We start from the raw sequence: 18,474 nt of genomic DNA on the forward strand, positions 1-18,474 counted from the left end.
AGTTTGCTAATGGAGCTGATTTGTTGATTTGTAATACTCAGTTCCAGAAAGGGGATAATAGGCTTGTTACATACACGTCAGGTGGGTCAACAACTGTTGACTACCTGATGGTGCGTAGGTGAGATAGGGGGCACCTCTGGGATACAAAGGTGATCCCGCGGGAGGAGGCTGTTTCACAAAGGTCTGAAGGTGGTCGTCTGCGACATAAGGGTGAAAGGTGCGAGGAGAGCTCGGCGGGTGAAGTACCAACCGAGAATGAAGGTGTGGAGGTTGAAAGAGGTGACAGTGAGGGAGGCATTAAAAGAGAGGCTGAGTAGGGTAGAGGATGATGTGGTTGAGCTTGAACGTGGTTGGATGTCAATGAAAGCTAGTCTGTTGGGAGCCGTTGGTGAGGTATGTGGATGGACAAAAGGACCACCGAGGCACTCGGAAACATGGTGGTGCGATGATGAAGTTGGAAAGAGGATTGACGAGAAGAGGAAGAAGTTCAAGGAGTGGCAGAAGGTGAAGGGTACGGGAGCAGAAAAAGCAGAGCATGAAAGTTATAAGGCAGCCAAGAAGGCTGCAAAGAAAGAGGTAGCAAAGGCGCAGGAGGCATGTAGGAAAATGTTCGGAGAACAGTTGGATTCGGAAGAGGGTCAGAGAGCGGTATTCAGGATTGCAAAGCAGATACCGAAAGAGAGGTGTGATGTGATGGGGGTGAGTTGCTTGAAGGATGAAGTGGGACAAATCGTTGTGGACCCAGATGGAATTAAAGGAAGATGGAAAAGATATATGGAAATGCTGTTGAATACAGAGAATGAATGGGTTGGCAACATAGAGAGTAACCCAGTTTTAGGACTGGCAGAGAAAATAACTGAGAAGGAAGTTGAGGAAGCGATAAAAGCAATAAAATAAAATTAAAAACCCACCTTTCGAGGCCATTTTTCCCCGCAAAGCGGGGGTTGGCCTTTTTCGGGCACCGTGGTTGTTGTTGTTTTTTGTTGGTCCCCTTTTTGAAGCAATGTTTTACAGCCGGATGCCCTTCCTGCCGCCAACCCTGTTTGTCACCAGTCGCCAGAATTACCAGTGAACTGGTACTCAATTAGCCGACCTCGGAAGGATGACAGGCTGAGTCAACCCCTCTGGCGTTAATTCAGCGATCGACCGGGATTCAAACCCAGGATCCTAGGATCCTAAGCTGGCACCCTAGCCGCTACACCAACACCTGGCTACACCAACACCAAGCGTTAAAAGCAATGAAGAGTAGAAAAGCGGGAGGGCCGACGGGAGTTGTGGGAGATATGTTGAAGGCAGCAGGAAGTTGGGGTGTGAAGAGAATGACAGAGATCTGTAATCTGGTGGTGAAAGAAGGCCGCATTCCAGTGGCTTGGGAACTGAGTACCCTCGTCCCTCTATACAAGGGGAAACGTGACCCTCTGGAGTGTGGCTCGTACCGAGCGATAAAGTTATTGGAGCATGGAATGAAGGTATTGGAAAGGGTGTTGGAGAGGAGGATAAGGAAGAAGGTGAAGATCGACGAAATGCAGTTTGGATTTATGCCAGGAAGAGGAATGACAGACGCGTTCTTTATTGTGAGGCAGTTGCAGTGGAAGTACATGGAGAAGAGGAAGAAGTTGTTTCTTGGGTTTGTTGATCTGGAGAAAGCATTCGATAGGGTTCCACGCGAAGTATTGACATGGGCATTGAGGAAGTTACAAGTGGAGGAATGGTTGATCAGAGTGGTGATGGCAATGTACAAAAGAGCGCGCACAGCTGTAAGGACGAAGGACGGGAGCAGTGGTGAGTTTGAGGTGAAGGTGGGAGTGCATCAGGGGTCGGTACTAAGTCCACTACTATTTGTAGCTGTGATGGAGGTGCTGGCTCAGAACGTAAAGGAGAGTTTACCGTGGGAGTTGTTGTATGCAGATGATCTGGTGTTGATTGCGGAAAGTATGGATGGACTGAAGGAAAAGATGAACAAGTGAAAGGAATGTATGGAGACAAAAGGTCTGAAGGTGAATATAGGAAAGACGAAGGTGATGGCAAGTGGTAAAGCATGTGGTGAGGTGGAAAGAACTGGGAAGTGGCCATGTGCTGTGTGCAGGAAGGGTGTCGGAGTGAACTCCATTCAATGCACAATGTGCGCTGAGTGGGTTCATCAAAAATGTAGTGGTCTGAGAGGGTCATTAACCAGTGTGGCAGCAACATTCAAATGTAAGGTGTGCACAGAGGGAGCTGCAGATGGAGGAAATGTTGAGTTGGATCTTGGAGACGGCGTGAACCTGGAAGGTGTGAAAACATTTTGCTACCTCGGAGACATGTTGAATGGAGAAGGTGGATCAGACTCGGCAACGGTTGCTCGAGTGAGATGTGCATGGAAGAAGTTTCGGGAACTGAGTGGCGTGCTGTTGAGGAGGGGAGTGTCGTTGAAGCTGAAGGGAAAGGTGTATGCTGCAATTGCTGCATGTGTGAGAAGTGCTATGATTTATGGGAGCGAGACATGGGTCATGAATGTAGAGCAGCAACGAAGGCTGGAAAGGGTGGAAATGCAAATGGTTCGTTGGATGTGCGGAGTATCGTTGAGAGAGGAAGACAAATAATGAATTGCGAAAGATGATGGGAATAGAGCCTGTGATTGATGTTGTGAAGAGGAACAAGTTGAGATTGTTTGGTCATGGGTTGAGGAAGGATGAAAGTGACTGGTTGAGATGAATGAATGGGAATGAATGTAGAAGGAAGTGGAGGACGGGGAAGACCGAGAAAGACTTGGCTAAAGATGGTGGAAGAAGAAATGCAGGCAAGGGGGTTAACAAGGAGATGCAGAAAATAGGGCAAAATGGAGATCGTCATGGGGACCGCAAGGCTAACCCCCGCTCTAGCAGGGAAAATGGCCTTAAAATGCATGTTGTTGTTGTTGTTGGTTATAAAAATCGCTAGATATGTTAATTTTGTCAGATTTGGACATATATTTAGTCTACAGGACTCAAAATCAAAAAAATCAATAGCCTCAAAATCAATAGGCTCCTTCTTTATGACCACGACTGCCATTTGGTTAAGTTTTGTGAAGATGGGTTTAAAATTGTGACCTGTAGGTGATTGACATGCAGGAAAACAGACAGACGGACAGAATAACAAATGCAACCAACCAATATACCATCCTTTTTTGTTTTTGCAAATTTTTGTATAATTGTTTTCATTTTTTTTTCCTTTAAAAAAAAAAATTAAATTAAATTTTTGATTTCTGCAAGTAACAGACTTTCTTTTTTGTATATTAGACAGCAGAATACCCACCACCCTCTGGGTGGGTCAAGTTTGCATCTTACTTGCTGAAAAAAGTATCGTCTGTTTAGACACTACGATACAAAAAGTATAGTCTGCAAGACAAGAAGACTATAGATGTTTGCGTGGTGTGTGTTTAAAAGGTTGTAGATGGTCAAAACTCTAAAAGGAACATTCCAATCGTAGTGTCTAAAGGGTCGAAAGGGTCTCATCTATCAAGCATGCAAAAAGGGTCTCATAAATATGGTGTGAAGCTCTAAATTGTCAAGGGTCCAAGCTGTCTAATCTGTCTGAAGGGTGTAAGAGTCTAAATGGTGTTAAGGTCGAAGGGGTCTAAAGTGACTCAAGGGGTGGAAAGGTCTATAGGTTCTAGGGGTCTAAAGGGTATCAAATATTGAAAGGGTGAAGGGATCTAAAGGTGTTTAAAATGTTGACATGGTTGTAAAGGTAAAAGGGGTCTTAAGGGTATTTGAGGTCTTAACGGATCTTTGAGGTCTAAAGGGTCTTTGTGGTCTGAAGGGTGATAGGGTTGTTAAGGGTCTGAGGTCTCAAGGGTCTAAAGAGGTCTTAAAAGTCTTCGGGGGGAGAATGAAAATACCCTAAGGGCAATCCCTGGGTCAGACATGGTCTGTGTGCCAAATTTGGTGGTTGTCGGCCCAGCGGTCTTTACAAAAATCGCGAACACAGACAGACAGACGACAAATTTTATTTATTAAGTTAGCCAAAAATACGTGTAAACAGACTCCAAAAATATTTTTTGGGACAAAAAAAATGAATGCCAAGTGCGTCCGTTTTAATGCGCATTTATAGTTGACAACTCTTTTCTAAAAAATTGCCAACTTCACCTTCTCCATGTCATGATTTCTCCATGTGAGGTCCACTGTATTTTTCCTCGCCACTCTTAAATCGACATCCAAATGCTAACAATCGATATACTGTTGAAATTTAGGAGCAAAGTCGTTTTCCTCTTCTATTTCCAAAAGTATAATGTTGAAAATTTATGTCGGTGTATAAATGCAATGCAGTACTACACACTACAATTTTCCCCAATTTATTTTACCACATTTTTATTATACAAGAAGTGAACGCAAAAACTGTGACTATTATAGAGGTAAACAAAACAGTCATTGGTTAATAGTGTTGGGTAACAGCACTGGAAATCCCCCTCCACCCACCACCCAAACACCCTTGTAACGCTCTGTAACATTTGGACATACACCCTCACCTACACACTCCCTCCCCTCACCCCCTCCTTCCCCCCTCCCAAAATTACCACAAGAACAGCTTTAGGGAGGCATGTACCATGCATGCTGACAGCTTGATTAAACCTTACTAATAATTTTAATTCGCCATATGATTATATTTTTTGGGGTCCATCACTTTTCGGATTAACACTCGACCCAAACAAAGCAAATGGAAATCTGACGCAACAAACCCGGGTGGTGTGTAATCAACAGAGGCCTACAGGCCTAATGTGTTAGGCCCACCAGAAAGCCAAGATGGCGGCCATATCATTTTGTCTGGGTGACATGGTGGGTGGCGTCAAGCAACAAATGCGGGTGGGGTGTGGAAGCTGTCTGACCAATGGGTGCACTTCGCAAAAAATCGAGTCCCCATCAAGAACCACAACAACAACACCAACGGGTGGGGTGTGGAAGCTGTCTGACCAATGGGTGCACTTCGCAAAAAATCGAGTCCCCATCAACAACCACAACAACAACACCAACGGAGCTCTTGTAGACCTGCGACATGTTGCAGGTAAAAACATCAATCCCTGTATCAGTTTCACAAAGCTCTTTCATGGGTGACAATCTACTCAATGATAGACGTACAGCAAAAGTATAACACGGCAAAGTATTCTCTGACATGCTCCACCAATAATCTCCTGCCTCTTCCCCCATCAACTTACACCTCCTGGCAGACTAGTAAATAGTGGGGTTGGAGGTAGGTGGGATTGCACAGGGGTAAAGATAGGCATTAGAAAGGGGCAGGTTGTTGGAAGAAAGAATGATGCAAATATTAGTGAAAATAGTGAGTAAAATAAGCCCCACCTGGCCACCAGGGCTGGCAGGCTTTTTGATGTGGAGGCAGCGGCGAGGAGGATTGAAAGAAAAGGGAAGGAAAGAGGAGGCGGATGGGTCAGTAATGGTTTAGTGTTAAAGATGAAATAATCACAAAATAGCGAGAATGACGTGAAAATGACCACTGGGTCCCAATTACACACGACATTGACTTATGCATGTTAAAACTGCAGATGTTTATCAGGACAACAATCGTATAGCCTGGCAAAGCATTACAAGGTGCGTTAGCAATTTTTGAATGCAGGTGCTTGACCAATATGGCTTCTGCTACCTTTCACCGAAACCTTTAAAAACCACAAACAATTAACCAATTAGTAAAACTCTGGCCCAATGGCTGATGGATTAAAATTGGTATTTTTTATAAAAAGGGGTATAAAAACAAAGCTGTTACAAACGTTTTCATTAATATTAATGTCTGCATTTTAAAGAAAATCTACAAAAATAATTGCAATAACAATTATAATCATTCTATTTCTGGTATAAAACATCCCAATGGCCTGGTATGCACCCAACGGCCTGGTATAAAACATTGGGGCATATCGGTGGCATAAATGCAGAGGTTTCACTTTGACAAGGATTCATCATCCACCCGTGTTTTTCTGTTTTACATATATAGATACTAAATCAATCGGATGATGTGACCTTCAATTTTCAACGAATGACCTCAAAATCAATATGCTTCAAACTTGTAACTACCTACACCAGGTGGTTGAGTTTCGTGAAGATCGGAGTACAAATGCGACCTGTCTGTGATTAACATACATACAGACAGACAAACAGACCAGACACACCAATATACTTTTTTTTTTTTGCACTTGTTCATCTTAGATTTTGCAATTAATAAATTAGATAGATAGGATAGAAAAAAAGGTGAGCAAAGGCCATGACGTATGATAATGGGAGCAACACACCTGCTGGGAAAGCTTTGCCGCAGCTACCGCAAGACCCGTCTCTATGGAGGGAACACGTGTGCCCTCCCGTACAGGACGTTCTGGCCGAGGAAACGATGGCACAACTTTGGCTGCTCAAAGTATCGGGGGAAAGGCAAAGGATTGGGGGTCAAGGATCGAGATGGGTCAGAAGTCAAACAACATGGATATAGTGAATGATTGTGTAATGCTTAAAGTGATGTACAAATATTGAAATCCCTTGCAACTTTTGCTATCTTAAAACAGCCAAATCACCACCTAGCTATCATTCCAGTGAGTTGCTAGGATTGCCTTTTTGCAAGTACAGTATTACAAAAAAAACATGTGGAATAAGACATGGCCTTGCAATTGTTTTTGTCTACTCATGAGAACAAGCTGCAAGACGATAAGGCTCAATTACCAATAATAATAATAATAATAATAATGCATTTATTTTATATAGCGCTTTTCAGGAAGCCCAAAGACGCTTTGACAGAGTGCAAAACATAATGCATAGCAAAACATAAAAACAAGTACACATACAGTCATACATTCAAAGTACACCGCCCCATGCCAAATAATTAAATATGCTGCAGCGCGGCATTGCCGGGGTGCCTCCGGCGCCCGGCAATACCGCAGTGCAGCTCATTGAGGCTGCATTGGGAGGGAGAGGTGTACACTAATTGATTGATTAATTGTATAATTAAAATCAATAAAAGATTATCACAAAATATTTTCATAATCAATTGGCTAATCGCATAACTAAACCACTAGTGCTTCATCCGAAGATGTATCTTTTAGAAATTTAATTAAATAAGTCATTTATAAAAAATTAAATAATTAATTGATTACTCAATAAATAATTAATCGATTAATCAATAAATAATTAATAGATGAAATGATTAATCAATAAATCAAAAATATCCTTGATAGCCACATCACTTGGTCACTCATGTCCAAATATTAGCTTCCCAGCTCAAAAGGTGCCTGAGATATTGGCCAAATGAGAAAGAAATTAAATAAATGATTAATAATGAAAATAAATAAATAATAATCATAAAAAAATTAAATTATTAATCAATTTGGTCAGAGAACACATAAACTACCACTATTTCATCAGATTCTGTAACTTCAAAAAAAAAAAAATTTTTGTCATCAATCGAATAATTAAATAATTAATCGATTAATTGATTAATTAATAAATCAAAAATATCCTTTGCAGCCAAATCACCTGGTCATTGGCATGTCCAAATATCAGCTTCCTAACTCAAAAGGTGCCTGAGTTAATGGTCAGAAGAGAAAGGAAATTTGATTAATTAAATAAGTACTTAATTAATCGCTAATAATTAAATAACTCCTCAATTTATTGATTAATCAAAAAAAAAAAATACCGTTTTTGACAAAGGACTTGCTCACTATTGTGCCGAAATTTCAGCTTCCTAGCTCAAAGGATGGCTGAGATATCGCCCGGACAAACAAACAAGAAAACAAGAAAGCAAGAAAACAAGAAAACAAGTACACATACATTCAAAGTACACCGCCCCATGCCAAATAATTAAATATGCTGCAGCGCGGCATTGCCGGGGCGCCTCAGGCGCCCGGCAATACCGCAGTGCAGCTCATTGAGGCTGCATTGGGAGGGAGAGGTGTACACATGCGACCTGTCTGTGATTAACATACATACAGACAGACAAACAGACCATATTCTTGTCTTGTCTTTTTGATTCTTGTCTTATATATATGCCGTATATCGCTGCTGTTTGTTTTCTTGATTCTTGTCTTTTTGCAATTGTTGTTTTCATGTATTGTTATGCATTATGTTTTCCACTCTGTCAAAGCGCCTTTGGGCTTCTGGAAAAGCGCTATACAAAATAAATGAATTATTATTATTATTACACTAATTGATTGATTAATTGTATAATTAAAATCAATAAAAGATTATCACAAAATATTTTCATAATCAATTGGCTAATCGCATAACTAAACCACTAGTGCTTCATCCGAAGATGTATCTTTTAGAAATGTAATTAAATAAGTCATTTATAAAAAATTAAATAATTAATTGATTACTCAATAAATAATTAATCGATTAATAAATAAATAATTAATAGATGAAATGATTAATCAATAAATCAAAAATATCCTTGATAGCCACATCACTTGGTCACTCATGTCCAAATATTAGCTTCCCAGCTCAAAAGGTGCCTGAGATATTGGCCAAATGAGAAAGAAAATAAATAAATGATTAATAATGAAAATAAATAAATAATAATCATAAAAAAATTAAATTATTAATCAATTTGGTCAGAGAACACATAAACTACCACTATTTCATCAGAATCTGTAACTTTAAAAAAAAAAAATTTTTTGTCATTAATCGAATAATTAAATAATTAATCGATTAATTGATTAATTAATAAATCAAAAATATCCTTTGCAGCCAAATCACCTGGTCATTGGCATGTCCAAATATCAGCTTCCTAACTCAAAAGGTGCCTGAGTTAATAATGGTCAGAAGAGAAATGAAATTTAATTAATTAAATAAGTACTTAATTAAACGCTAATAATTAAATAACTCCTCAATTAATTGATTAATCAAAAAACAAAAAATACCGTTTTTGACAAAGGACTTGCTCACTATTGTGCCGAAATTTCAGCTTCCTAGCTCAAAGGATGGCTGAGATATCGTCCGGACAACCAAGGAAACAAGAAAACAAACAAGTACAAATACATTCAAAGTACACCGCCCCATGCCAAATAATTAAATATGCTGCAGCGCGGCATTGCCGGGGCGCCTCCGGCGCCCGGCAATACCGCAGTGCAGCTCATTAAGGCTGCATTGGGAGGGAGAGGAGTACAATAATTGATTGATTAATTGTGAAATTTAAATATATAAATGATCATAAAATATTTTCATAATCAATTGGCTAATAGCATACCTAAAGCACTAGTGCTTCATCCGAAGATGTATCTTTTAGAAATTTAATTAAATAAGTCATTTATAAAAAATTAAATAATTAATTGATTACTCAATAAATAATTAATCGATTAATCAATAAATAATTAATAGATGAAATGATTAATCAATAAATCAAAAATATCCTTGATAGCCACATCACTTGGTCACTCATGTCCAAATATTAGCTTCCCAGCTCAAAAGGTGCCTGAGATATTGGCCAAATGAGAAAGAAAATAAATAAATGATTAATAATGAAAATAAATAAATAATAATCATAAAAAAATTAAATTATTAATCAATTTGGTCAGAGAACACATAAACTACCACTATTTCATCAGAATCTGTAACTTAAAAAAAAAAAAAATTTTTGTCATTAATCGAATAATTAAATAATTAATCGATTAATTGATTAATTAATAAATCAAAAATATCCTTTGCAGCCAAATCACCTGGTCATTGGCATGTCCAAATATCAGCTTCCTAACTCAAAAGGTGCCTGAGTTAATAATGGTCAGAAGATAAATGAAATTTAATTAATTAAATAAGTACTTAATTAAACGCTAATAATTAAATAACTCCTCAATTAATTGATTATTCAAAAAACAAAAAATACCGTATTTGACAAAGGACTTGCTCACTACTGTGCCGAAATTTCAGCTTCCTAGCTCAAAGGATGGCTGAGATATCGTCCGGACAACCAAGAAAGAAAACAAACAAGTACACATACATTCAAAGTACACCGCCCCATGCCAAATAATTAAATATGCTGCAGCGCGGCATTGCCGGGGCGCCTCCGGCGCCCGGCAATACCGCAGTGCAGCTCATTGAGGCTGCATTGGGAGGGAGAGGTGTACACTAATTGATTGATTAATTGTATAATTAAAATCAATAAAAGATTATCACAAAATATTTTCATAATCAATTGGCTAATCGCATAACTAAACCAGTAGTGCTTCATCCGAAGATGTATCTTTTAGAAATTTAATTAAATAAGTCATTTATAAAAAATTAAATAATTAATTGATTACTCAATAAATAATTAATCGATTAATCAATAAATACTTAATAGATGAAATGATTAATCAATAAATCAAAAATATCCTTGATAGCCACATCACTTGGTCACTCATGTCCAAATATTAGCTTCCCAGCTCAAAAGGTGCCTGAGATATTGGCCAAATGAGAAAGAAAATAAATAAATGATTAATAATGAAAATAAATAAATAATAATCATAAAAAAATTAAATTATTAATCAATTTGGTCAGAGAACACATAAACTACCACTATTTCATCAGAATCTGTAACTTAAAAAAAAAAAAAAATTTTTGTCATTAATCGAATAATTAAATAATTAATCGATTAATTGATTAATTAATAAATCAAAAATATCCTTTGCAGCCAAATCACCTGGTCATTGGCATGTCCAAATATCAGCTTCCTAACTCAAAAGGTGCCTGAGTTAATAATGGTCAGAAGATAAATGAAATTTAATTAATTAAATAAGTACTTAATTAAACGCTAATAATTAAATAACTCCTCAATTAATTGATTATTCAAAAAACAAAAAATACCGTATTTGACAAAGGACTTGCTCACTACTGTGCCGAAATTTCAGCTTCCTAGCTCAAAGGATGGCTGAGATATCGTCCGGACAACCAAGAAAGAAAGAAAACAAACAAACAAGAAAACAAGAAACCAGAGTGAAAACTGAGTACTCTCTTTCAGCGTGCGTCACTGCCGAGCCCCCTTTGGTGCCCGGCAATGACGATTTGCAATGCCTGGAGATGGCATAGGAAAGGAGCGGTGTACAACAAACAAGAAAACAAGAAACCAGAGTGAAAACTGAGTACTCTCTTTCAGCGTGCGTCACTGCCGAGCCCCCTTTGGTGCCCGGCAATGACGATTTGCAATGCCTGGAGATGGCATAGGAAAGGAGCGGTGTACAACAAACAAGAAACCAGAGTGAAAACTGAGTACTCTCTTTCAGCGTGCGTCACTGCCAAGCCCCCTTCGGTGCCCGGCAATGACGATTTGCAATGCCTGGAGGTGGCATAGGAAAGGAGCGGTGTACAACAAGAAACCAGAGTGAAAACTGAGTACTCTCTTTCAGCGTGCGTCACTGCCGAGCCCCCTTTGGTGCCCGGCAATGACGATTTGCAATGCCTGGAGATAGCATAGGAAAGGAGCGGTGTACAACAAACAAACAAGAAAGAAACCAGAGTGAAAACTGAGTACTCTCTTTCAGCGTGCGTCACTGCCGAGCCCCCTTTGGTGCCCGGCAATGACGATTTGCAATGCCTGGAGATGGCATAGGAAAGGAGCGGTGTACAACAAGAAAGAAACCAGAGTGAAAACTGAGTACTCTCTTTCAGCGTGCGTCACTGCCGAGCCCCCTTTGGTGCCCGGCAATGACGATTTGCAATGCCTGGGGATGGCATAGGAAAGGAGCGGTGTACAACAAGAAAGAAACCAGAGTGAAAACTGAGTACTCTCTTTCAGCGTGCGTCACTGCCGAGCCCCCTTTGGTGCCCGGCAATGACGATTTGCAATGCCTGGAGATGGCATAGGAAAGGAGCGGTGTACAATTAATAATGAAAAGAAATAAATAATAATCATAAAAAAATTAAATTCTTAATCAATTTGGTCAGAGAACACATAAACTATCACTATTTCATCAGAATCTGTAACTTCAAAAAAAAAATTTTTTTTGTCATTAATCGAATAATTAAATAATTAATCGATTAATTGATTAATTAATTAATCTAAAATATCCTTTGCAGCCAAATCACCTGGTCATTGGCATGTCCAAATATCAGCTTCCTAACTCAAAAGGTGCCTGAGTTAATGGTCAGAAGAGAAAGGAAATTTGATTAATTAAATAAGTACTTAATTAATCGCTAATAATTAAATAACTCCTCAATTTATTGATTAATCAAAAAAAAAAAATACCGTTTTTGAGAAAGGACTTGCTCACTCTTGTGCCGAAATTTCAGCTTCCTAGCTCAAAGGATGGCTGAGATATCGTCCGGACAACCAAGAAAGAAAACAAACAAACAAGAAAGCAAGAAACCAGAGTGAAAACTGAGTACTCTCTTTCAGCGTGCGTCACTGCCGAGCCCCCTTTGGTGCCCGGCAATGACGATTTGCAATGCCTGGAGATGGCATAGGAAAGGAGCGGTGTACAACAAGTACACATACATTCAAAGTACACCGCCCCATGCCAAATAATTAAATATCCTACAGCGCGGCATTGCTGGGGCGCCTCCGGCGCCCGGCAATACCGCAGTGCAGCTCATTGAGGCTGCATTGGGAGGGAGAGGTGTACACTACTTGATTGATTAATTGTATAATTAAAATCAATAAAAGATTATCACAAAATATTTTCATAATCAATTGGCTAATCGCATAACTAAACCACTAGTGCTTTATCCGAAGATGTATCTTTTAGAAATTTAATTAAATAAGTCATTTATAAAAAATTAAATAATTAATTGATTACTCAATAAATAATTAATCGATTAATCATTAAATAATTAATAGATGAAATGATTAATCAATAAATCAAAAATATCCTTGATAGCCACATCACTTGGTCACTCATGTCCAAATATTAGCTTCCCAGCTCAAAAGGTGCCTGAGATATTGGCCAAATGAGAAAGAAAAAAAATAAATGATTAATAATGAAAATAAATAAATAATAATCATAAAAAAATTAAATTATTAATCAATTTGGTCAGAGAACACATAAACTACCACTATTTCATCAGAATCTGTAACTTTAAAAAAAAAAAATTATTTGTCATTAATCGAATAATTAAATAATTAATCGATTAATTGATTAATTAATAAATCAAAAATATCCTTTGCAGCCAAATCACCTGGTCATTGGCATGTCCAAATATCAGCTTCCTAACTCAAAAGGTGCCTGAGTTAATGGTCAGAAGAGAAGGGAAATTTGATTAATTAAAGAAGTACTTCATTAATCGCTAATAATTAAATAACTCCTCAATTAATTGATTAATCAAAAAACAAAAAATACCGTTTTTGACAAAGCACTTGCTCACTATTGTGCCGAAATTTCAGCTTCCTAGCTCAAAGTATGGCTGAGATATCGCCCGGACAACCAAGAAAGCAAGAAAGCAAGAAAGCAAGAAACCAGAGTGAAAACTGAGTACTCCCTTTCAGCGTGCGTCACTGCCGAGCCCCCTTTGGTGCCCAGCAATGACGATTTGCAATGCCTGGAGATGGCATTGGAAAGGAGCGGTGTACAACAATTGCAAAAAAAGAAGAATCAATAGGGAAATATTCAAAGCACAAAGGAGGGAGAAGGGGAGGAGATAGTCAGGGGTTAGATGCTGTGGGTTAAATGTTGAATGCAGTGTTGAACAGGTGGGTCTTGAGTGATGTTTTGAATGTGGTGAGTGAGGAGGAGTCTCTGATGGTGCGAGGTAGTGAGTTCCAGAGGGTGGGAGCAGCGATGGAGAAGGCCCTGTCCCCCCAGGATCTGAATTTGGTCCGGATGGGGGGTGGGGGGGGGGGGGTCAGGAGGTTGGTACCAGCAGAGCGGAGGTTGCGGGTGGGAGTGTGTCTGGAGAGGTGGTCAGCCAGGTAGGATGGGGCCAGGTTATGGAGGGCTTTGTAGGTCAAGAGGAGGATTTTGTACTGGATTCTCTGGGAGATGGGGAGCCAGTGAAGCTTGTAAAGGACGGGGGTGATGTGGTCACGGGTCCGGGAATGGGTGAGTAGACGGGCAGCGGAGTTCTGAATGTATTGGAGTTTATTGGTGAGTGTTGAGGGTGAACCATAGAGGAGGCTATTGCAGTAGTCCAGACGGGAGGTGATGAAAGCGTGGATGAGGGTTTCTGCAGCCATGGAGGAGAGGGATGGACGGAGACGGGCGATGTTTTTCAGGTGAAAGAAGGCTGTCTTTGTGATCTGTTTAGTGTATTTGTCGAAGGAGAGGGTTTGGTCAAAGATGATGCCAACAATATTTGTTTGTTAACGTGCTCTACCTAAGTCTGCTGTTTACAAGGAGGGCTTTCTGTACGTTTGCTGATAATAGCTCGTTTTGTAGTTAAATTTATACCCCCATTAATTCACCCCAGATCCACTTTTTTGAAATACCTACTTCTTTCCTCGAAGTCCTAGCAGTGTCCATGTGTTTTATACCTCTCCCACACGCCCCTCCCCCTCCCCCCCTTCACATGCCTCCTCCCCATAGCCCTCTCGCCCCTACAGATCTCCCAATGTCCCTGTTCTCTGCTGTTGTACTTGTGTGCTTCCCTCTCTCTCTCCCTATCTTGTCTCCTGCTCCCTTTATCTTGTTTTATGTGTCAGTTTGTCTTTTTGTGATTAATGTTAGCTCTTACATGAGCCTCGATGTTGTACACAAAAAACAAACAAAAAAAAAACATTTAACAAATGAATGAAGAAGTGACCATTTGGGAGAAGCAATCTGTATTATACAAAACAGGTGGTGTTTGCACAGAAAGATGTCAGGAAACAGTTTCTGAAATAAAATAAATAAAATTATAACAAGAGGGAGAATTGCTTTGCACTACACGTCCCCTACCGGTCCCAATGATTGTTCTTGTTCCAAGCAAAAAGGACAAACTCCGTGAATAATTGGCAAAAGGCCACAAAACTCGAACTTGTTCTATAACTTATCATAACTAGATGGTATTCATAGAATACCTACCCTGCACAGTAAACTTGGGGTGAGCCAACTCTTCTGTTTTGAACATTTCTTTTTTTTTGATCCAATATGGCTGCCAGACCATGTGAGCGATGACATCATAAATTTATATTCTCTAAATAATTGTTGCATCGATCATGCTCAATAAATTTCAAACTGATCAGACTAAGAATTGTCCCTGTCCAACTATGACTTCATAATTATGGCACCAATGACATCATCGTTAACAACACCTATTCCCCATTTGGAGTTATTTACAATGAGCCACATTTAAATTTTTCCCATCGAGCAGTTTTGGAGATATATTGGTGTAACGTTTTTCCTAGATGGCGCCCATACCACGTGACCTATGACGTCATAATATTCACTAAAATATTCTACAGGAGTAGACCCTCCGATGGTGAAAATTTCATGTCAATCCGACCAACGGTTGCCGAGAAAATGAATTTTTAAAATGCTGACACGGCACACACTTTACTTTACTGAAATGCAGACACATACGTACGTATGTAACTGAATGCTTTTCATACGCTTTCGCTTCGCGGGCGCAGGGTAATAAAACCATACCAAGTTTCAGCTGAATATGTTGAAGGGTATGGGAAAAAGTGCAGAAAACCACAGGTAGGACGGATGGACTGATGGAGAGCAAACCTATTGTCCCCTCCAGGTAGGGTTCCCCTCTATAGTCCCCTCCTGATAATGCAATAGTAGTGAATTATAATACAAGTCAAGTCAGTCTTTTGGGACTGCCACTGGAAACATGTTAACAATGTAACATGTTAACAATACAAGCCTCTCAATTATTGTCACCCATAACCCATATTAGAGTACGTAGTCATAGCAAACCACAAATACATGACCAGTGCTACCTGCCGCATGGTCGGATTGTCGGTGACGAAACCACTAATAACTGGCTTTGCTTGTGGGGAGGGTGACTGTGACGACCTACCAGGACTAAAAACAACGCCTGCCAAAGACCGGATGAGCTCTCGAAGGGAGAAAACCCTTCTCTCGAAGGAGCCATCCAGTAAGGAGATGGTGTCTCCTAAAAAATACCCCTCTGGATTTGACCGGTTCAAGTCATACCAAAGACTTTAAAAATTGTATGTGCTGCTTCCTTGCTTGACGTTCAGCATTTAAAAGGATAGAGCGCAGACAATCCCCATCAGCACAGACAACGCCATTGTTATGACGTATCTGGTACCCAGAGCAGCCCAGGAAGTGACGGAATGTGACGACACCTCCACCAAGCTCAGTGGCTGAGTTAAGTGTTTGTGTCATGTGTGTCTGTGTGTGTCTGTGTGTGTCTGTGTGTGTCTGTGTGTGTCCGTGTGTGTGTGCGCCAGCTCCATTATGAGTCTTAGACCATGTATTAAAAAAAAAAAAATAGAAGTTTCATCCAGCGGATTAGAAGTGCATAAAATACAGAGTAGGTATGAAAATTAGCCATGCAGTTTTTTATTCTATAAGGTTTTCATACATAGATTCTGATGCTGATGCACCACACTCTGTTAAAGTGCGTGCCGAAAAGCAGTTTCTTGTTAAGGGTTATACTGAGTTTTCCATTGCCTTCCCAACAGTAGCTAGGACAGGAATTTGGTAATTTGTCCATGGTGATGATAGCTCACCTATTGTTCGGGAAGGACATCATGGGATCTTAAACGTCTCCCAACTAATGCCGGCAGACAGGACACACAGTTTAATGTCCATCTGAGGGACAAACACACACATTGATGAATCATCTACATCTGGGTTTCTCAACCCTTGGTCCAGGGACCCTTAAAGGGCCGCGGAGTGCCAACAGGCATCGCGGAGTGCCAACGCGAGATGGCAGGGGAAAATGATTGACTCATTCAAGTGTTTACCATATAGTGCTTCCATTGGTTAATTTTTAGTACTAGTACACCCACTCGCTCTGGGAGCGGCAGGGGGAGTCATGTCGGGGAGAGCGGCAATATTGCACGTCGCAAAAAACCTTTGGGGAGGGGGAATATCATTTTGTAAGAACATTCATATTATGTTATTATCATTAATGTTGTTATTACTTTTGTTATAAGAAGCGGCCTTGGGAAAATGTCATGAAAATGCCACGTTATCGGCAGGAAGGGTCGTATTATTAATCCTTGTGGGGTATATAGACCACAGTAGATCTTCGCTCAGTTCCGTTTGTCGACGTGAAAAGCATAGATTTCCTCACGGATGTCCAAATTCCTCCAAATTTATTTCAATTTAGTGTTAAACAGCATTAGCGACTGTTTCAAAAGGTAATCATAAGTGTTTGTGGGCTCAGTGTGGTGATGAGTTCCAGATATGTCATGATGCAGCAATGAAGGTGTCAATACCATTCAGCAACACCTACCTGTGTGAGGCTGACTTTTCAGTCATGACAGCACTGAAAACTAAATATCGGTCAAGATTAAACATTGAAGATGACATGTATGTCTGCTTATCAAATATCTCCCCATGCATTGACAGTATTATGGCTAGTCACCAGCAACAGGCCTCGCATTAGGTAGAGCTTTTATTTAGGCTATAATTAGAAGAGTCCACAGTGATTAAGAGTACAGCTTTTATTTTTTTATGTTTTGAAATGCCATTTGATACGTATCAGGTTTCACAAGCAGTTTAACATGCTTGTCATTGAGTAAGTAAACCTTTGATTCCATTTTTAGCTCAACTGGGCTTTAGTCTAGTGAGCTTATGTGAGCAGTGTCCGTGGGTCAGTCAGTAAGTGAGTGATTCCGTAAACACTTCAATCATTATGGCTTCAACTACACACCCGACGTTGATGAAACTTGGCCACAAGATGCATATCTGATGCCTAACAAAGGTGTATTGACCGAATCGAAATAGAAATTGACCCAAAATAAGTATGTGCTCCTTTGTCTGAAGCTACACACACAATTTCAATGAAGCTTTATCACAACCTTCATCGCCCATGTACCAAAGTTTGTTCACGGCATTAAAAAATATCAGGGTCTGAGGGGGTTTGTGGGGGCTTTGCGTGACTTGTTCCTGATTCAGGTGAGCTTCAGGACCCATGGTCCTATTTTATATATTGTTCTGATGTACCAATTTATGTGTATCATGTTTAACAAGTAGGCTATCCGCATTCAGGAAACTGAAATTAACAAAAGCTGTTCAGTTTATAAAGTTAAGTTCTGTTTGTTGGATTACTAATAGCTATCAAGCCATTTAGTAGTATAGTACAAGCAACAGCAACCACTTTTTCATTTAATAAAGATTTTTTTTGAAAGCAAGCACTTTTGTTATCATTGAAGCAAAAAAGGGGAGGGGTATCTTACCTAGTCCTAGCCCTGGGGGTGCCTGGAATATTCTATTGGACAAGGGGGGCGCGGAGGCAAACAAGTTGAGAAACCCTGATCTACATCGCGATGTGAAACACCACGGTGACAATTTATTGCTGGGTCGGGATTCAAACCCAGGCTAGACTGCTCAGAGGCGAGTTATACAGAGATACCATCATGATGTTGTAAACCCGCTGGGATTTGTGATACTCTCCCACCAGGAGCAACGCTGCATTATGCACATTTACTGCAAGAATTTGA

At 39.9% G+C, this 18,474-nt stretch overlaps 1 protein-coding gene across 23 annotated transcripts in view; it reads right to left on the reverse strand.

Annotated features, from left to right (window-relative positions):
* The window catches only part of LOC137424988 (histone lysine demethylase PHF8), a 158,552-nt gene that overhangs the window by 26,005 nt on the left and 114,073 nt on the right, over positions 1-18,474 (reverse strand). For 14 of the 23 annotated variants that reach the window (XM_078776170.1, XM_068112937.2, XM_078776167.1 and 11 more), the window contains exons 19-20: positions 6,254-6,363; positions 5,313-5,333 (exon numbers count right to left, since the gene is read on the reverse strand). In XM_078776170.1, the coding sequence (XP_078632296.1) occupies positions 5,313-5,333; positions 6,254-6,363 (131 nt within the window). The remainder of the gene's footprint in view (positions 1-5,312; positions 5,334-6,253; positions 6,364-18,474) is intronic. The other 9 variants (XM_078776175.1, XM_078776165.1, XM_078776179.1 and 6 more) reach the window with 1 other exon arrangement.

Source organism: Myxine glutinosa, chromosome 4 (assembly GCF_964187855.1).
Source record: "Myxine glutinosa chromosome 4, kmMyxGlut1.1, whole genome shotgun sequence".
Classification (NCBI taxonomy): domain Eukaryota; kingdom Metazoa; phylum Chordata; class Myxini; order Myxiniformes; family Myxinidae; genus Myxine; species Myxine glutinosa.